The sequence below is a fragment of the Quercus robur genome, chromosome 6, assembly GCF_932294415.1.
Source record: "Quercus robur chromosome 6, dhQueRobu3.1, whole genome shotgun sequence".
Lineage (NCBI taxonomy): Eukaryota > Viridiplantae > Streptophyta > Magnoliopsida > Fagales > Fagaceae > Quercus > Quercus robur.
In genome coordinates, this window is record NC_065539.1 from 53,619,092 (window position 1) to 53,641,339 (window position 22,248).

General features: G+C 33.8%; 1 protein-coding gene across 13 annotated transcripts in view; it reads left to right on the forward strand.

Moving 5' to 3' along the window:
- Positions 1-22,248, forward strand: part of LOC126689503 (uncharacterized) — a 66,103-nt gene that overhangs the window by 37,146 nt on the left and 6,709 nt on the right. For 2 of the 13 annotated variants that reach the window (XR_007644539.1, XR_007644537.1), the window contains one exon: positions 20,918-21,005. The exons of 5 other annotated variants lie outside the window; for them this stretch is intronic. Coding sequence is in view for 6 of the 8 variants with exons in the window: in XM_050384735.1 (XP_050240692.1) it covers positions 19,505-19,585; positions 19,679-19,702; positions 20,000-20,095; positions 20,627-20,703 (278 nt within the window). In the remaining 2 variants the exon portion in view is untranslated. Of the gene's footprint in view, positions 1-19,504; positions 19,586-19,678; positions 19,703-19,999; positions 20,096-20,626; positions 21,006-22,248 lie in introns of those variants that run through there. 6 more of the 13 variants (XM_050384735.1, XM_050384734.1, XM_050384732.1 and 3 more) reach the window with 6 other exon arrangements.

Consider the following 22,248-nt stretch of genomic DNA (forward strand, 5'->3'; position numbering starts at 1 on the left):
TGGGTTTTTTGGGAAAGTTAAGCGGTCTCAAAAGTTAGATAAAATTGTGTAGTTAGTAGTCATTGTGCTTGGTAGTGGACTAGATTTATTGCAAAGAGAACGAGATAGAATAAGTGAATAACAACAGTGCATAATCTACAATATCAAGATTAGACATACTAATTAAAGTTGGTGATGTATGTCAATCAGAGCCTAATCATAAATAAACATTAAACATTTGTAAAGATGTAATGTTGATATTGTACTTTAGCTGAAGATTAATTTTTAATTTTAATTTTAATTTTACACGTTGGATGATTAAGGTGTGATTGAGTGATTGACCTACATGATTTAAGAGCATCTCCGATAGATGTTCTATCTCTACTTTTTCTCCAAAAAAAAAAAAAAATCACAGTTCATGCTCCAATAATTTCTCTAAACACAACTTTTTCAAAAAAAATTTTGAAGTTGTTACAGTAGTACTCTTAATTTAGATAATATTATAGCAACTCTATACCCTTATTTTATCTGAATAAAAAAAAATATTCTTTTTCTTTCCCCCTCCCTTCTTTGTTCATCTGTCTCTCTCTCAAACAGTAACACAATCAAAACACAAATACAATCTAAAATTAGAATAGAAACAACAGATCAAGTACAAGGAAAAATACAAATTTAATTAGAACAACAAATCTAAAATTAAAACAAAAACAACAAATCAAGAGCATGAAAACCTATCTAAGCTCCATTGTAACAACAAAGTGAATCAAAACAAGAAAAGAAGGAAGAAAAAAAAATAATAAAAAGATAGACGAAGGCCATGTCGGTTGTGTGTGTGTGAAGTGAGCTGAGGAGGAAAGAAAATAGAAGTCAAAAGATCATGCTAGAGAGTGTTTTAGAATCAAGTAGAAATAGAAAAAGTGAAAAAAAAAAAAAAAAAAAAAAAAAAAGAGAGCTAGAGAATGAAAGAGAGAGTCCGGAATGAACTAGAAAAGAAAAGAGTAGATAGAGATAGGAGTGGGATATGTGTGTGTGGTGGAGAAAAAACCAAGAAAAAAAAACGTATGGATGAAATTAAGAAAGGAAAAATAATATAAAAAATAAGAAATGACGATTAAGAAATGCTATTACAATATTTTCACAATAAATTTTAAATAATAAATTGTTATTAGCTAATATTGGTGAGTAAAAAAATAATTTCAGCGGTGGGTTCAAATTAGAACTAGTAACAACTTTTCACATAAGATTTTAATGTGATTCTTGTGAAAGTATTACGAAAAATGTTGTGAATATAACATTTTTCATTGAAAAATATAATTGTTGGGAATGAATATAAGAAGAATAAATGATGATAAAAAAAGAATAAAGAATGAATGAAGAAATAATATTTCAATGAGATAGAGAATATGATAGAAAATTTGTTGAAAAGTGTATCTGAAAAAGTGGGTAACTAAAAGGTAAAAGTCACTGTTCATTCTCTAAACAGTACAAAAATTTGGAGAAGATATTGGAAATGCTCTAAGACTGCCGAAAAAAAAAAAACTTATTACAATTGAAAGCACAGTATCCTTTCTGCAATACATAAATCAAGGCAAAAATAGCACAGTATCACTTTTTTCGAAATTATTTAAGTATTTTAGTACTGTTTCAAAATATGTAAGGATTTACCACTTTTTTAGTACTCAAATTTGGGGAACTCAAGATTTCCATGATACTCAAATTCCATGGAAAAATTTTGAAAAATTTTCATAATACTCAAGTTTCATGAACTCAAATTCTATCAAAAAAATTTCAGCAAATTTGAAGACTAAAATTTTTCGAAGAAAAAACCTTTCAAACTATTCATATATCTCTTTTATTGAGTGAAAATTTTAAAAATTTAAACGTTGAATTGCTTGTTCTTATTACATCCCCAATGCTTACAAAATTTCAAGAAGATCAAATACTAATTGCTATATCATCACTTAAATGTTAACATTTTTGTAATTTAAAATTATACATGAAACATAAGTTTACTGATTGAATAATAAATAACAATCAATTTAAAAAAAAAAATTTTGACATGACGTAAGAAGCAAGTTAAATATTCAAAATTCACGCATAGTAAAAGGATATATGAGCCGTGTTTCTCTATTCTATAATTTTTTTATCCCAGCTATTATGGATGTTTTATGCAGATCAAACTATGAAAATAACGTTTCCAAAAAAAAAAAAAAAAAAACTATGTAAATAACGTAGTTTCTTCTATTTTGGATAATTGATGGCTGCTAGCTTCTGGTTTCATCGAATTCAATTTAGGCGTAAATGCTCTTTTCGTCCCTACATTTTGGGGTCATTTCTATTTTGGTCTCTACATTTCTATTTTACTGCTTTTAGTCCCTAAACCAATTAACTCGTGTCATTTAAATCCTTACCGTTTGCCAACTAACAAAAAAAGCTGACGTGGCTAACAGAATACCTTATTAGCTGACGTGACGCTGACGTGGTGATTAAAATATTATTAAAAAAATATTATTTAGCATTTTTATATGCCACGTTAGCATTTTAATTTTTTTTTTTAAAGTTATTTTAGATAGGGATGGCAATTTTCCCCCGCCCTGCTTAACCCGTCCCTCCCCGCTTCGCCCCGCGCGGGTTTTCCCCACCCCGCAAAGGCAGTGAGGCGGGGATGGGGCAAGATTTTAGCCCTGCACCACGGGGCGGGGCGGGGATGGGTTTAGGCTTTTTAGACCCACCCCGCCCCGCCCCTCCCTGTCCCCGCCCCGCCCCGCTTTACTAAAGGTTATAATTGTAAAATTTTCATACCTGAAACCCTACTATTTAAACAAAGATATTAATATTAGCATATTTTATTCTATTCAATGTGATTCTATGCCTTTATTTTGTTGTGTTATACTATGAGATTTTTTTTTTAATTTTTTTTTTAATGATTGTCTTGATAAACACTTGGATATATTATTCAATTTTTTCTAAAAATTGATTTGATTTGATGGGATAAATTTAGTTGTAATTTCAAGTATATTTTTATTAATGAAATAGGTTTCATTAAAAAAATTGTACTAGTTGTAGGGCAAATTAATAAAAAGTAGAGTTTTACGGGGTGGGGCGGGGCTTCGTGGGGCCCCATGGGGCAGGGATGGGGTGAGAAAGCATTCCCCGTCATGCGGGGCGGGGACGAAGACCCCATCCTTCAGCCCCGCCCCGCCCCATTGCCATCCCTAATTTTAGACAATTTAAACCAAAAAACAAAATTAAACTCAATCCCAAGACCCAGAAAAATTAAACTCAATCCCAGGACTTCTCAAACCCAGAAAAACTAAACTCAAATCAACCACTCACAGCACTGCACGGCGAGCTGCTAAACTCAAAAACTAAACCCAAGACCCACGGCGAGCTGCTACCCACGGCACCACGAACCCAGGTCCACCCACAGCACCACGACCCCACGTTGATGTCCACCGTGACAACCCAAAATCTCAGATCGACCACCACCAAAACCCAAGAATCTACATACACCACAATCTCCGCCACCCGGTCCTGAGAAAAAGCCATTCACGTGCTCGGTGGTGACGTTCCCTCCGTCGCAGTCACTGACGGAAACCCACGTGTCCTCCAAGCTCAACCGCCTCATCTCCGAGTTCCAATCTCTCCCAGAACCAATCGACCGTGTCAAGCGCTTGCTTCACTACGCGACTCTGTTGCCGGAGCTGGACCTATCTTCCAAGGTCGACTCGAATCGAGTCATGGACTGCACAGCCCAGGTTTGGCTCCAGGCCGAACTGGGTAGCGACGGAAAGATGAGGTTTTTCGCTGACAGCGATTCTGAAATCAGCCGAGGCTTCTGCTCTTGCCTCGTTTAGGTTCTCGACGATGCGGCGTCGGAGGAGGTGAAGAAGATCACCACAGATGTTTGGGTTTTAAATTTGATGTTTTCATGTTTAATCTGATGTGGATCTGAAGATTAATTTTGTGTTCTTATTTTCTGAGTTTGTGATTTTGGTTTTTAATTTTGTGTTCTTAAATTTAAATTTTGTGTTTTAAGCATCTTCAACGGAGTGTGAGTTTTGGGGCGAGCGAGAGTGTAGGGAGAGAATAAGCTTGTTGAAGAAATGGAAGCAGCAACAGCAGCCATTTTTAGTTTTGGCTCAAACGAAATGAAAGAAGTGGCAAAGAAAAGTATTGGGAGTTTTTTAACCCAAACCTAGATCTGCTCCAAACCCAGAAACGGCGCCATTGGATCTGCTCCAAACCCAGATCTGCTCCTGATAAGAACATAAAAAAGGAAAGGAAAAAAACCATTCAGATCTGGGTTGGTGTTTGTGTACAAATTTTGGAATATTTTGGGTTTCTATTCTTTTGTTCTTGGGATTGAATATTCTGGGTTTGTTGTTCTTGTGTGTTCATGATCAAGATGAATATGGAATAGGAATTTGATAATTTGAATGTGAAATTTATGAGTTTATGGGTTTCTAATCTTATTGTTCTTGTTCAAGGATCTGAGATCTCCATTAATATGATTTTTTGTTTGTAATTCTGTTTGTAATTTTTTTTTATTTAGTTAAAATTAAATTTTTTTAATTTAGATGCTGATGCGTCTTTTTTAACGTCAAAATAGATTTTTTTTTTTAATTATTATTTTAATGTGCTGTTAGCCACGTCAACTTTTTCTGTTAGTTGGCTGATGGTAAGGACTTAAATGACACGCGTTAATTGGTTTAGGGACTAAAAGTGGTAAAATAGAAATGTAGGGACCAAAATAGAAATGATCCCAAAATGTAGGGACAAAAAGAGCATTTACGCCTTCAATTTAACCATTGCTGTCGACAAGCAAACCGGAGTACGGATGTTTGCTAAAATGGGATCTGACTGGGATTTAGACTTTATTTCTTTGGATAGTACGCCTGTGACGTTGTTAATGTTTTTAAGAAAAAACTCCATGGAAAGTACTTTAACAGGTTGTATTTTGGACTTGCTAAAGTTCTTTAGCTTCTTTCAATGAATTGTCTTTTAACCCAAAAAATAATAATTTTTTATCCAAGCCAAAACTTTTTTTTTTTTTTTGGTTAAACAGGTACTTGAATAAATAGCAAAAGCAACTACAAAAAGGCCACAGAGGCCGAAGTATTGGCAACATACCTATAATAATACAGCCTATTCCTATTAGCTTCAAGCAATACATTTAAGTCATTAGAGGGATAGGTATCAAACACAACAAAATTCTCCATCAAGGAACAACCCCTCTTAGCCAAAAGGTCGGTGCATTTATTCGCCTCTCTAAACACATGTCCCACCCGAACCTGCCTAAACCTGGCCATGAGAAACCTGCAATCACACAGTAAAGTAGTAAAACTTCTGTTAGGACAGTTTGTATTTTGGAGCATCTCCACAATCACCTTGGCATCAAGCTCTATTCCTAGCTGGCTTATTCCCAATTGAATGGCCAAATTCAGGCCATCATGCAATGCCCACCACTCAGCCATGACACTAGTAGTATGCCCAATTGATCTCGAAAACCCCTTAACCCAATCTCTATGGCAGTCCCTAATAACTCTTCCACCACTGGCCTTACCTGGGTTTCCACACGACACTCCATCCGTGTTAAGCTTATGCTAACCACCTAATGGCTTAGTCCATCTGACAGGAATAGCAATTCTGGAAGAAGCTTGGCGGCTTTTACTCACACAGAAAAAATACTCCCTTGCTTGAACAATACAATCTTTATCCAACCTGGAATTCGGAATGGTGTTTTCAAACACTACTTTATTCCTATTCTTCCATAGACACCAAACCGCAAAAACAAACAAAGTGCTCCAAGGAATAGATGTATTGTGCCTAATTGTGCTTAAACAATTTATTTTAAGCCAAGTCTCAGAGTCTTCATTGAAGGAGTTTATGTGTGAGGCAGGTACACCCAACCTATACCACAGGTCATGAGTAACTTCACAATCTCGAAGAAGATGAACAATGGTTTCCTCATGCCGAATACACAATGGACAATTCTTACCACAATTAATACCCCTAGCTGCCAGCACACTTTTAACAGGAATACTACCATGAACACATAGCCAAAGAAAACTTATAATCTTTGGAAGAGCATCAAGTTTCCAAAGCCACTGCCCTTGAAACTGATTTTCAGTTGTGAAGATTGGGCCATGGACCCCTGCCAGTTCCTCGAATTTCGTATAAAGTTCGTTACCTACAAAGGGTAGGTACCCAAGTAGTGGCAGGCCACAGGAAGTAGGTGGCAATGGAGGCATATTACCTTTCTTGATTTCTTTGCTGAACATAGAAACCAGAACACCGCAAATAGACACTTAAAGCAGTGAGTTGCTCATGAATGTTCACCTTCAATAGCATCCCACCACCACGAGTAGGGCTGAGATTGGGTTGGTTCGGGTGAGTTAGGTTGTTCGGTTCTATGCTTAGTGCCATGAGCACATGGTGGAGATTGTACTCAACATTTTGGGCTTTGTGAATGGAAAAAAAGATAATAAAAGAGTGACGAATTAGAAGTCTCCAAAATTCAAATGGTTTAGGCAGGAGATCTTATGCTTCTTCCAGTATATGTTTTTTGCACATGTTAGACGAAAATCTAGTATGAAAAGGATTTAGTGGCTATAGATAAAAGGTTAGACTATGAAAAGGATAATGAATCTTATAGCACAAGATTTTGAAGAAAGACTTCTAGCAATTTCTCTTGGAGCTATTGGAAAAAAGAGATGCTGCAACATCAATTAATTGACCCAGGCAAGGTGGTGGCATTCCATGTTTTAGCTATATATAATCACTCTCTCACATGAGAATAGGCCCCACGTTTGTGAGATCCACCCCTATGTTAGAGAGTAAATACATGTGACTAAATTAAAATATCAACTGATTGTTTACAAAATTATATCGTTTCACAAAAAATAACACCAATAATTTACACCTTTCTAGTATTATCAAAAAAACAAAAGTATACTGGCCCGTGACTATCCTTAAAGCCATCACAATCCTTTTTTTTGATTTGATTGCTTCGTTTAATAGTATTGACATGGGATTCAATCCTTCTGCTTCCTTATACTACAAAGTACACAACCAATCCCCCAAAAAAAAAAAAAAATTTACCCATCCAACTATTTGCATATTAAAAAGTATTATAGAAATATGTGTTGTAGTCTTTAAACATTGAAAATTATTATTTAAATACTTTTATCAAACATCCTCTTAATTATTGCTTTTATACTATCAATGTAATTGTAGATAAAAAAAAAATTTGAGTACAAGTATATATTTAAAAAAAAAATTGTGTACAATATTATATATATTTTTATAAAAATTGTACAATATTATTTACATATATATAGTTTATAGTGTAAATCTTACTTTAGATAGTATAATGTAAACTAATTATTATTATTATTATTATTATTATGATCATCATCATCATCATCTCTATATATTAAGAAGATTCAGATAGTTAGTTATAACTATAAAAAATATCAAAAATACCTATAATCTAATTAGATAATTGAAGAGACACGATTTTCAGCCTAGGCCCAAAATGTATGGGATATTGGCCCAATGAACCCAGTACAATAAATTTGTAGAAAGTGGATAGAAGAACTAGGCTTTAGTGAATGGGATAACATTTATAATGAGTTTCCAAGACAATTAAACAGAAACGGACCAAGTTTGTACAAGAAAGTTTGTCATCAGCACAATCTGAGGAGCTTTGTTCTAGTATATATTGGATGATAATGGTTACAGGAGTTGTTGAGATTGCTATAGTGCTTTCTCTTCTCCTTTTTTACTCCCCAATCTCTGAGGTCTCTACCCTTATTTATACTACATATCTTCCTTCATCTCCACCCTACACGTGGATAGTTGATGAATTATGCTGATACTTGTCCCATCAGCCCCCTCTAGAAGTCTTCTGGGGTGGTTGTAAGGCTGCAATAATACTGTGCAGAGGTCACTTCCTCATTAATGCGGCCAGGAAGTTAGCTGGGGTGCATTCAATGCGGTGATAGCAATTTTTCCCAAAATATTTTGGGATTCTTCTTTGTCTTTTGTTCCTGCAATGCTTATCCATATTTCCAGAACTTCATCGATCGCACCTCTAAATGGCAGGCATCCTTTACGGACCTTGGCCTTGGCTAGCTGAGGACAAATTCATCCTCGGCACAAACTCCTAGGCCATTATGTTCAATATTGTCTTCCTTATCCACTAGCATGGGTTTCCTTGGCTATACTTACCCATTCTCAAACAGCCCCTTATCCTCAGCTTGGGCCTTAAGCCCAAAACCTAATTGTATGATCTGGGCCCATGACCCCACAATAGCCCCTCAAAACTCCGGTTTTTTCCTCTCATCCAAGGAAAAAGATGGGGTTTTGAATTCTTAAGAGTTAATTCTGCTTTAATCCTTTGATTTACACCCGGGAGAGTGCCGTTTCAGGCACCCCATATTTGTACTGTAAATTGCTCCTTTCAGAGCTACCAATCTGAGGGCTTGGTTATAATTTTGGGTCTGTCTTGACACTTATAGAAAGATGTTATGTGTGTTAATTTTCCCAAAGCATGTGGTTTGAGGACTCATGCATGGCTAAGGTTTTGCTTAACACTTAGCAGGAGGTCCAAAGGACCCGACATAACAAAGGTTCTTCTTAGCAGGAGGTCTGAAGGACCCGACATAGCTAAGGCTCTATATAACGCTTGGCAGGAGATCCGAGGGGATCCAACATAGCTAAGGTTCTTCTTAACATGAGGTCTGAGGGACCCGACATAGCTAAGACTCTGTATGACGCTTAATAGGAGATCCGAGGGGATCCGACATAGCTAAGGTTCTTCTTAGCAGGAGGTCTGAGGGACCCGACATAGCTAAGGCTCTGTATAACGCTTAGTAGGAGATCCGAGGGGATCCGACATAGCTAAGGTTCTTCTTAGCAGGAGGTCTGAAGGACCCAACAATCCGACATAGCTAAGGCTCTTCTTAGCAAGAGGTCTGAGGGATCCGACATAGCTAAGGCTCTGTATAACGCTTAGCAGGAGATCCGAGGGGATCCAACATAGCTAAGGTTCTTCTTAGCAGGAGGTTTGAAGGACCCGACATAGCTAAGGCTCTATATAACGCTTAACAGGAGATCCGAGGGGATTCGACATAGCTAAGGTTCTTCTTAGCAGGAGGTTTGAAGGACCCAACATAGTTAAGGCTCTTCTTAGCAAGAGGTCTAAGGGACCTAACATAGCTAAGGCTCTGTATAACATCCGAGGGGATCCGACATAGCTAAGGTTCTTCTTAGCAGAAGCTCTGAAGGACCCGACATAACTAAGGCTCTTCTTAGCAGGAGGTCTGAGGGACCCGACATAGTTAAGGCTCTGTATAACGCTTAGTAGGAGATCCAAGGGGATCCGACATAGCTAAGGTTCTTCTGATAACGCCTTAAAATGTATACTTATTATATATTTATATGGGCGTTATCTCCTTATTACTATGCTTAATTTGTATAATTAAGTCATGATTTGCATTAGTCCCTATTATTTATCTTTACATAATTTCTTGAATAAAATGTTATTCATTATGTGTAATTTTCTACTTTCAGGAAATTATGTGAGAAAGATGAGTTAGACCACTAACAGCTCATTACTACTTCAAGTAGAAAACTTACTACCATAAGTAGAAAACTTATTACCACGACCACGTGTCAGTTCCGAGTTCACGGACTACTTCTTTCTTGGATTCACAGCAACCACAAGTACTTCTACTTGTGTTTTTCTTTAAACTCTTTATGTAGCAACTGAAATAATCACTAAGCTCTCGACATCAATCTTGATCTTGATAACTCTAAGTGTGTATGAAGGCAAACACCTCTAGATCTCACAAGAGATTCACATACACAGCATATCAACAACATAAAAACGTGGCTAGAGTTTTTCCTTTCATACATAAGGCAAAACATAAAACCCTACACGTCATATGGGCTTGGGCTGAGTTGGAAAAATTCTACAGAAAAACATTCTGCACAAGGTTTGATCGATCGAGCCTTGCAGAAAGTGAACAGTAATTTTTTGCAATTACTCGATTCCAACTTTACAATAAACATACTTTGAGCAACCTAAATCTAGACTCTAAGTTTTGATCATGGTTTACCAACATTACACATTGAAGTTCTAAAACATTTAGAACCTAAATCTTTAGAACCTCACATTTTTAATTTTCTGTTCTTTTTAATTTTTAATTAGCATTTTTTTTTTGTCTACTCTATCATCTTTATGTCTTTGTAATGCTTAATTCTTGCATTCTGAAGAAGTTGATCATTTGGATCTTGATTCTTGAAAGATTGACAAATATATGATTTAAAGAAATTTAACTCTAGTGCTTTCCATTAAATTAACTTTTATCTATCAAAAAAAGAAATTTAACTCTAGTGCTTTCCATTAAAAGTAAATTGTATTCTCATTTTGGTGATTTGGAAATTTCATTTGGATTTAGCAATTTAAAATGCAGGAGTCTAAAGAATAATTACAACCATAAATTGTTTGATTTGAATTTTGATAGCACATGATGGATTTGAGTTTTGAGAATTTTGCCCCAACTAAAGAGGTTGTGATGTTATTATATATCTGAAATAATATTTTCACTTAATCATTTCAAATCTGCATATCAATAAAGCTTATATCCATCCATCAATTTAATCAATAAAGCCTGGCTCAATGGGTAGAGAGGATGAAAGTGAAACCCACTGAACGTGTGTTTTGTTTTGTTTTTATTTTTATTTTTTATGGAACAACGTGTTTTTTTTATTTTTTTTATGAAACCCAGTCTACATATTTTATTTTTTAATTTGTGTTTGGTTTTTTTTTTTTATGAAAAATAATTTGTGTAATTAAAAAATAAATAGAGTTAATACTTACAAGTTATAAATGTATTTAATATATTAGCAAAAACATTATTTTGGTCCTTACATTTTGAAGTCACGATTAATTTGGTTCCTACATTTTGGTAGCAGTCTATATGATTCTTGTTATTTTCAACTTTCAGTCAATTTGGAAGTACCCTATCGTTAACTCATTAAATACAAACAAAGCTTCTCTCTCTCACTCTGCCTTTGTTTCTGCGAGACATGGCTTCCACTTATGTCATTGGTTTTCTTGTAGTTTTGTTTGTTTTGCAACCTTGGATTGCTTTAAGCTACCTTTTGCCCCTCTTTTCTCTCCTGTCTTTGGTTTGTTGTTAAACCTTTTACTTAATCTCTCTCCTTCGGGAAATTATTGTGTACTCCTGGAGTACCATAAATGCGTACTCCCTCCTCTTATATGAATGGTGGGTCCCACTAATTAAATTTATGGTGGGACCCACCATTCATATGAGAGGAGGGAGTACACATTTATGGTACTCCGGGAGTACCTAATAATTTTCCCTCTCCTAATATCTTTACATTTCTTTAAAACCTTCCTGGGCCATAATTAAGCTCATTCTTTATTGGTTTTCTGTATTAGACTATTATTAATTGCCATGATGGTAGTTTCTTTCAATTGGATCTTCCACTCTTTCTAGATTTTCATATCTGTATTAATTGACTGTTACTAAGGTCCATTTGGTTGGAGGAGTGGAAAATTGGGGGGATGGAAAAGTGGGAGGATAGAAAAGATTTGGTTTTCCCTCATGTGTGTTTGGTTGGAGGGGTGGAAAAGTGAGAGAGTGGAAAACTTTTTTGTTTGGTTGAAGAGAAAGATGGGAGGATGGAAAATGTAGTTTATATAAATTGACTATTATGTCCTTGTTATATAATATATAAAAAAAAAATAGATATATTTACACTCATTAAATAATATAAAAATTAACACAAATACATATATATATTTATATTACTTTTCTTTATTATTATATATAATTTTAAATTTATGGGCAACAAAAATTGATTATGTAGACTTTATCCACATGACCATACGTAGACTGGGAAGATATTTTCAAAAAAAAAAAACTTTATCTAACCATTGCTACATGGGAAGATATATAAAAAATTAAAAAATTAAAAAAAAAAAACTTTATTCACATGAGCAACTGGACAAACTTTCTTCACCTGGGCAACACACCATGTAACCAATATTTAAATTTTCTTCACCTGGGCAACAAGAGAGAGAGAGAGAGAGAGAGAGAGAGAGAGAGAGAGAGAGAGAGAGAGAGAGAGAGAGAATCTGGAGTAGTTCACGTTGCTGTACTGTGAAGGTGCTAAGAAAGTGATAAGGATGAAGAGACAAAAGTAATCAAGTCACAGGTGTAGTGGAAAAGTGAGAGGGGTAGGTGAGATGAATAAAGTAAGAATATTTGTGTCAATTACATCATTAAGCACTTTTTCCTCCCCATTTTCCTCCCAAATTGGAAGGATAAAAAAAGGTGGGTCCGAAGGGAATATTTTCTTCCCTATTTTCTGTCTCTCTTGTTTTCTCTCCTGAACCAAACAGTGAGAAATGTTATTTTCCACCCTATTTTCCATCCTCCCTGTTTTCACCCGAACCAAACATACCCTAAGTTGGGATTGAAATGACTTTTGCCCCACTGATGATCTTTTTCTTTTCTTTTCTTTTCTTCTCTAAATATTATAAGTTTATTCTAAAGTTTTGAATTTTGTTTCAAAGATCATTCCATTGAATTTTTCAGTATTTGGAGTATACAGGTGTATCGTTCTGAAATAACGCACAAGATATATATATATATATATAGTTTATTTATTTATATTTTAAATCTTGATAAAATGAAATAGATTGATTATAAAATATTATATACATAAATTTTGGTATTTTTGTAAATAAGCAAACAACTTTAGGATATTTGTAAAGTACATACTTTCCAAGAAGTTTCCAAACTTACCTTTTCACTCCTACCCACGTGACTCTACTCACTCCTTTCTTTTATATTCATTTCTTGTCTAGCTAAACACTACTATTTCACCATTTCAAACCCACCTTTGAATATCCCATCATTTTCTTCTTTCTTTCCAGAAGTTTGTTTTCAACTTGCCTTTGTCGAGCTTCACTTTCTTCATTATTTTTATTTTCACATCCTTGGTCTCACTCTCTAGTCTCTACTCTCTACAGCCTCTATCTTTCAGTCTCTCTTTTTTATTTTCCTGAATTTGGTTTGTACATAACCGTGGGTTAAAAGGGTTTTATTGGGTTTTTAGTTTATTTTTTAGTTGAATTGGGCTCTGGGCTGGCTTGGGAGTGCCAGGTGGGGCCCGGGCCCACTTGGGCCCCCCACTGGGTTTGTCCCTGGGTGAAATAGGCCAGCTTCGGCCTAGCCGTTAACTTCAAGTTTCTACATTGTGTGGTTCCCAATTGTAAGAGCTCTTTCTTTCTCTCAAATCCAAATGGATAATGTGTGTTTGAAATTATGACTACAAATGCAAAAGAATATGTTGATGAATTGCTTTGTATTTGTATTACTGAATGAGTAGCAATAGCTTGGTAAATTTTTATTAGTTTTTGTGGTGTTTGTTGATGGCATCAGAATAGTTTTGTAGTTCAGTATGGTTTATTTGGGAAAGTTGAAGGGGTCCTAAACTAAAAGTTAGATAAAATTGTGTGGTCAATAGTCAAGTACAGTGGACTAAATTTCTTGCAAAGAAAACAAGATGTCAAGATCGAATAACAACAGTACATAATCTACAATATCAAGATAGACATACTAATTAAAATTGGTGATGTATGTCAATCACACTCTAATTATCTCATAGAGTTGTTTTGCCCTGAGATCTGTCCAACTTACTTGGAATGGATAAACATTAAACACTTGTAAAGATGTGATGATGATCTTGTACCTGACCTGAAGTGTAATTTTCTATTTTTTACTTTACATGTTGGATGATAAGCCTTTGATCTAGTTTAGCAATCATTAAAGAAGTCCATGATTTAATGATGCTGATAGTTTTTGGATGTTTTCTTAGATAGCATCAATTACTCCTACAATGTCCAATCCAAAAAAATAAAGATGATCTCAAAAACCCAAACCACCGATTGGACTATTCATCAACGTCGTCAATTTGATCAGACTGTACAAATTTGATCGAACTGCATCTCGCCTCCATTCTTGTTGATGAGGGGCCCCATGGCAATGATTTCGAGGATGCCGAACACCTTTTCGGCTCGGGCCTGGAAGCTATTGTCTACAGATTTTGAGGACGCCATTGTAGGAGATTTTTTTAGGGCGAGATGAGTCGGCTTGGGGCTTGGATCGACGGCGAGTGGAGTAAGAAAGATGGTTGGAGCTGGGCCGGCGAGATGGGTCTGCGAGAGTGGAAGAAGAGGGAAAAAAAATTGAAGGGGAGATGGTTGGACTGTGAACCGAAGAGAGAGTGACTGGATTCATTGGAAGTGTGGAACGGGAAGAGAAAGAAAAAAAAAAAAAAAAAAAAGAATAAAAAGGAAAGAAACATTATTTTAATTGGAGGACAAATAAAATATATTATTTTGGTATAACATTTAAATAGATGGCAATTCACTATAGCCTAAAAAAATTTACCAATAGCCCCACTGATGCAGCCGCAATTTGTTGTATTAGTTGTCAAATTTGGCAATTTCGCATTACTAATGCTAATGTTTTTATGATAAAATGATACATTTAAGTGTGGATAGTTAAAACGTAATATTAACATATGACATATTTTCATAAAAAAAAACCATATGACATATCTAATGGATTATATGTACAAGTAGGATGTCAGAAAAGAATCTCCAACTTAAGTTTTAATATTTGTGTTTTAGGTGCAATTGGAACGAATTATTCAACCCTGAGGATATCATCTTCAAACAAATCTACATCAACAACCCCAGCATTCTCTGATGTGGTAAGAACTATGGTAAGGCTCGTAATTTAGACTTGTATATAAATCATTTTCTTGCTTTATTTCTTTGCCAAGATAAAGAAAAGGAAATTAATATGGTAATGTCTTGATTTAACACGCATTATTTTATTTTATTATTCAATCTATGAACAGAGCACTTTCTTTTTTTTCCTTTTTTTTCTTGGAGCTAAACAAACGGGAAATTATTGTGTACTCCCGGAGTACTATAAATGCATACTCCATCCTCTCACATGAATGGTGGGTCCCATTAATTAAATTCATGGTATGACCCACCATTCATGTGAGAGGAGAGAGTACGCATTTATGGTACTCTGGGAGTACCTAATAATTTTCCTAAACAAACATAGCAATTCTTCTTAATTCTATAAAAAAAAAAAAAAAAAAAATTAACACATTACTTTACAATAAACCCAACATCAAAATTTCTATTTTTTTACTACTTTATTAAAATATTATTTTTTTATCATTTTTTTTTCTTTTTTAGAAACAGCAGAGAGGGAGATATGAGGCGAGAGAGAGAAAGGGAATAAAAATAATAAAAAATGAGTAGCAACTTGCTACAGTAGAGTGTTTATAATAACATCTTAATGTAGCAAGGTGCTAAAAAATTTAAAATTTAGCACCATTAACATGGAGACTTTTTTTAGTGGTTTTGTTGCTAAAAATAGCTTTTAGCACTTATTCAACCTTTGATGAGAATGCTTACTTGTCATAAAAGCAACCAAAAGGTTGTTCTCTTATTTGACTAAATGACCCCGACAATCCCTTAACAACTTTAATAATATATACTTCAATTCATGATAATCGAAAGGCCTAAGTCCTTTTTGTTTTTGTTTATGTTTTTTTTTTCCTTTTATTAAGTAACCTATGAGACCCAACCGAACCACATTAATACGTGAAAGAGCCACAAACGTTGGTGGGCTAGTAGTACCTAACAAAGCAGCCACCATCACAGCACCTCTGGGCTTTGGAATTTACAAAAGTTTGGTTTCTTCTATATTTGACAAAACGCTGCAAAATCAGCCACCGACACTAGAAAATGGTTTCCTTTAAACAGGTGGCATAAAGATCAGGCCTAATGATCAGAACACGGGTTCGGATTCTTTAGATGAATTTTTTTACAAATTTTTTTGGTAGATTCTTTAGATGATTTTAATAATTTTATACGTAAGTTTATGCTTATTGATTGAAAAAATGAGCTATAATATGTAGTAAATAGTAATATATTAATGTGCAAATTACCGTGCACCTTTGGTGTAGTGGTAACTCCACAAGTATAAATACTTGTGAGGTGTGGGGGGTAAGAACCGGGTTCAAGTCTCCAGTAGGGACCTTCACACACATATACACTTAAATTAGATTAGAGCAGAAATTCTATCTTATATCAAATATATATATATATATATATATATATATTAAAGTGCATGCTATTAGGTAATAACTAATAAAACAAGGTAACATATTGTAATTAGTATAACATCAAATTTTTTTTTTTTTTTTTTTTTTTTTTTTTGAGGAAGAGCATAACATCAATTTCATTGATATCAACATTAACAACACTTTTATTGTATATCAATTACAATGTGCCAATCTCATAAGATATACATTACAACATGCCAAGAGTCTTGAAACTTACTTAATTGACAATTTATGGTATTCCAACATAAACATCAAGGTTCAAAGTTTAAACCCTTACTATGAATTATTGAAAAATAGAAAAGTAAAAAGAAAATCACACAAACCTCTCTAGAGGTTTGGGACAGTGACACTCCACCCTAAATCTTATAAGAAATAACTTTCCTCTCCCTTAGGATTTGAGAAAATCAACAAATTAGTCATTTATTAATAAAATTGTCTAATTAAGAAGCACCTTTTAGGGTATTTGCTAATGGACAATTTTAAAAAAGTTTTAATACCATTTTTATAGGAAAATCTTTTCCCATAAAATTTAAAATTAAAAAAAAAAAAAATTTAAACTAATACCTTTAGGGCATCTATTAACTTTTTCCCTTAATAAAATTATAAAAATAATAGAATATTTTAAAATTTGAGAAGATCCTTCTTGACCTAACACTAACTACAATTTGGTGGCAATGAGCAATATTTAACCAACAAAAACATTCATTAAACATGGTTAAGATTTTGTTAAGAGATTCTTTTAAAAAAATTTAGAATATTATGTTACTGTTATAACTTATAATAGAAGGACTAATGTACTAATCTCTTTAAATTTGTATGGAGGGGAGTGTCATTTCTAAGGGTGTGCATGAGTCAGGTTGAGTCAAGTTGAGGGATTTTTTCAACCCAACCCACTGTGGTGGGTTAAAAAAAGTACAACCTGACCAAATCCATTATAAGGCCATGTAGATTGGGTTGGACCATGGCCATTGGATAGTTTTTTTTTTTTAATTACAATTATTATTATTGTTAAATTGAGCATTAGAAGTTAGAAGTTAGAACAACACAACCACAAATAATAGCAAATTTATAACTAAATAATCATAAGAATAACACCAAACTACATAAGGAAAACTTAGAGTTTGAATTTTATCTAAGAAAATAAGAAAAAAAATAAATAACAAAAATGTATAATATTTTTTTAGATATATATTAAATATGTTTTTTAGATTTCAAATATATATTAAATATACATGGGTCGGGTCGGGTCGATTTAGATAGATTCGTGAATCTTATGACCCGAACCCAACCCAACTCACTGTAAAAAAATAATTTACAACTCAATTCAACCCAACTCCCCAACCCTTAAAAACCAATCCAACCCAATAAATTTGATTAAATCGAATCGATTTTGAAAAGTTGGTTGTACACTCATTTCCACTATAGGTTTTTTTATTTTTTTATAAGCATTTCCATGGAAGTTTGGAAAGGATCAAAGGAATGTTTTAAGGGTTGTGTTAACGGTCACCATGCGGTGCCTGTTAAGCACACCTTTTTCTGAAAAAAAAAAATTGTATCTTCTTTCTTAATTTATGTTACTTTTTTAGTTTACAAGTACTATTTAGAATATTTTTTACTTTTTCTGACAAATATTTTTTGTTTTTTCTGCCCCTAACACCAGCACCGCTTGGTGCTAGTTAACATTCTCCATGTTTTAATTATCCAAATCTCTATTATGTAATTTAATATTAAAAAAAGAAAAAGAAAAAGACCATACTCCAGACTAGAGTCCAACTACCCACCGGCCATGTAAAGCATTTATTGCTCAGCCACGTAAGCTTTCCCTCTTCCATCAACAAAAGCTTCCTGTTTTTCCGAACTGTCTCGATTAGCCCATTAAATACAAGCACAGCTTCTCTCTCTCACTCTGCCTTTGTTTCTGTGAGACATGGCTTCCACTTGTGTCACTGGTTTTCTTGTAGTCTTGTTTGTTCTGCAACCTTCGATTACTTTAGAGCCTGTTTGGTTGGGAGGATTGAAAAACGGAATGATAAAAAATATTTAACTTTCTTTTATTTGTGTTTGGTTGAAGGGGGTGAAAAAGTGAAGGAATGGAAAAAAAAAAATATATATTTGTTTGTTTGAGATAAAAAATGAGAGGATGAAAAATAAAGTTAATATAAATTTGTCATTATGTCCTTACTAAATATATATACAAAAAGTAACACATTTATTATTAAAAAAATTTGTATGGACACTTTAATTTTTTTTATAAAATAAGCAAATCTTAAAAGAATTTAAAAAAAAAAAAAAAAAACAGATAAAAACAAACAAAAAGAACCAATGTGTACTGTGCAAAATTTTATCCTAAAAAAAAAAAACCAAAACCAAAACCAAATCAACGTGAACGTACAATGCAAACCGGGAGAAATTCTCCTTAGATTTCCTCTCAAATTATGAGGACAAAATTTTGTGGACTTGAAGGGAAAATTTTCTACACCATTTTCTTTCCCTCTTGTTTTCTCTCTTACAGCAAACAAGAGAAAATTTTATTTTCCATCCAATTTTCCTCTCCTTCTTTTCTATCATTCCTGTTTTCACTCCAACCAAACGGAGCTTTAAGCTACCTATTGCCCCCCGTTTTCTCTCCTGTCTTTGGTTTGTTGTTAAATCTCTTACTTATTCTCTCTCCTAATGTCTTTACATTTCTTTAAAACTTCCTGGCTCATAATTAAAGCTCATTCTTTATTGGTTTTCTGTGTTATACTATTATTAATTGCCATCATGGCAGTTTCTTACAACTGGGTCTTCCACTATTTCTAGATTTTCATATCAGTATGACTCTAAGTTGGGATTGAAATGACTTTTGTCACACTGATTATCTTTTTCTTTTTCTTTTTTTTTCTTTTTGTTACCATAGATGAAGTGTACAAAGATGTGGTATGTGGAAAAGGAACTTGCAAGCCATCAAATCAAAGCGCTTTCTTCCTGTTTGAATGTGAATGCGATCCTGGGTGGAAGCAGGCTAACTTTGGCCTTGCCGAAAACTTCAAGTTTCTACCTTGTGTGGTTCCCAATTGTAAGAGCTCTCTCTCTCTCAAATCCAAATGGATTATGTGTGTGTGGGTGAATATATGACTACAATCCCTCACACTGCAAAAGAATTTGTTGATGATCTTGTACCTGACCTGAAGAGTAATTTTTTATTTTACATGTTGGATGATAAGCCTTATGATTGTATATTAAACATATGATGATGCTGATAGTTTTTGGATGATATTTTTAGGTACCATCAATTACTCCTGCATGAATGCCTTCTCACCCATCCAAGACAAAGGGAGCACAGCTAATGAATCAATCTTCAATCGTAATTACATTTTTTTAACCTTATATGACATACACTCATATTTGCAGTTTTTTTAAAAATTAATTTATTAATTTTGTTATTTTGGATTTACAGCTTGCCATTGGACCAATTGTGGAGGTGGCTTTTGCAACAAAACATCAAATTTAACATATAGCTGTGAATGTGAAAAGGATTATAATATTCTCAATGATACTTCCTTGCCATGTTTCCAAGATTTTAAGTGCACATACCTAAAAGTTGCTAAAGAAAATTGTTAAGGGTAAAATGATACATTTAGGTGTGGACATACAAAACTTAATATTAACATATGACATATTTAATGTATACAAGTAGTATGTCTTCTTCTAATGTATTATGTACAAGTAGTATGTCAGAAAAGAATCCCCAACTTAAGTTTTAATATTTGTGTTTTAGGTACAATTGGAATGGATTGTTCAACCCTAGGAATATCATCTTCAAACAAACCTACTTCTGTAACACAAATATTGTATGATGATGGTATGAACCATGGTAAGTCGCAATTTAGACTTGCATATAAATCATTTTCTTGCTTTATTTCTTTGCCAAGATAAATAGAAGGAAATTAATAAAGTAATGTCTTAATTTAACTCGTTTTATTTTATTTTATTATTCAATCTATGATCAGAGCAGTTCCTTTTTCCTTGGAGCTAAACAAACAGCAATTCCTCTTAATTCTATTGTTATCTTGACTACTAGAGCAGTTTGCCTCTTCATTAGAATGCAAAGGCGGGTGCAATCAAAAGGAAAAAAAAAATACTCTTGAAGATAAATGTCATTAAAAAATAATGATTACTTGTCATAAAAGCAACCAATAGGGCTGTTCTCCTATTTGACTAAATAAGTCCCTCAATCCCTTAACAAATTTTACTGATCTGAGTCTTTTTTTTCCGGTTATAAAACTCCAATATCTTTTCAAGAATTCACAATTTAAAACTTTGTATACAAATTGAGTTGTCTGAGTTCTTGGGTTAATCTTCCTTGGCTTGATTCATTTGTTTGACTTGTTTTCTTTTTTTACAGCTACTTCAATTCTACATGGACATTCTCTTTGGTTGATAACCCTGATGACATTCATGACTATGGCTCAGCGGAAATAGAAGGACTTAATTATATACCGAGTCTTACGACCCTGCATTCCTGTTAGATTCCATAGATTTCATTGCGACTCCATTGCTTTTGGTTTTCCATTTAAGGTCTGCTGCCTATTCCACTTGACCAGCATTTCTATATATATAATCAGGTCCTATAAATAAATTACGACATGAACAGGGAGGAGTATGTTGAATAGATATAACTCAACACAGGACTTAGAGTAGAACATTTTAAGTATAGGGCATATATGCTTTTGTTGAACATGATTTGATGATCTAGAGTTCTATTACCTATTTTGAGAAAATAAGACTGGTGTCGATTTTTTATGTTAACTTGTTTCTTTACTAGCCATATAATTATTGGAATAAGAAATGGAATTCATTAACCTTCAAAATGGCTGATCTTTGAACTTTGTTCACTGAGTTGTTGGCTCATTGTTGGATTCAGATATGCTTTAGTGCTTGAATTTACATTGTGCAATTCAAAACTTAATTGAACAATCTCTTTGCTAAGCTGAAAGCTAGTATTACTCATAAAATGTTTCCAAGGTGCTCAAGAATGTGAACAAAAAGTAGTAAAGCCCACAGCAAAGACTTCACTAAAGACCACTCCATTGACAAAAAGAGCTACACAAGAATATGAAACAAGAAAGAATTCACAACCACAATAAGAAAGAGGGTTTGAAGTGTAGAAGTTTGGGCCTTTTTTTTAATGTTCAGGACAAGATAGTGAAGGGGTGAAGGTGAAGAAGATGACAAAGCAAGGTAGTAGAAGAGGTGGACAAGGCCATTAAATAAACGTCAGACTTCAAAATTCAAACATTGTTGCACAGACTTGCACGCTTAATTTATTATATTCAAGCTTATTTTAGCTGTGTTTTAAAAAAATTTAGGTTATTCAAATTTTTATTTTAGAAGAGTTAAATAAGAAAAAAGTTTTAAAATTAAATTAAATTTTTACTTTGGGGCAGATTAGATTTTTGGACACTGCCTAGCACCACCCATTGCTAAGAGTCATCTGTTTGAATGAATTAAACTTGTTTGAAAAAATGTGTAAGAAGAAGTGGAAATGAAAGAGACTTTATTACGCTTTCACAAATATGGTTTTAATTTGGAAAAGAAAGACTTTCAACTCTAGAGTAGACTCTAGACTTTACACTCTTAATTAAAAAGTGTATATGCACAAAGTCATCTGTTTAAATAGGTTGTTAAACTTGCCTAAAAGAGTGTAAAAAGAAGTGGGAGTGAGAGAGAATTTATTACGCTTTCACTAATGTGTATTTAAATTTGGAAAATAAAGACTTTACACTCTAGAGTGACTCTAGACTTTACAATCTTAATTAAAGAGTGAATATGCAAAGAGCCATACATTTGAATGGGTTGTTGAACTTGCCTGAAAGAGTGTGTAAAAAGAAGTGGGAGTGAGAGAGAATATATTATGCTTGCAAGGATGTGGGTTTAAATTCGAAAAATAAAGACTTTAGACAGTAAACTTTAAACTCTTAATCAAATCAACATATTAGTCATTTTATTAATAAAATGGTTTGATTA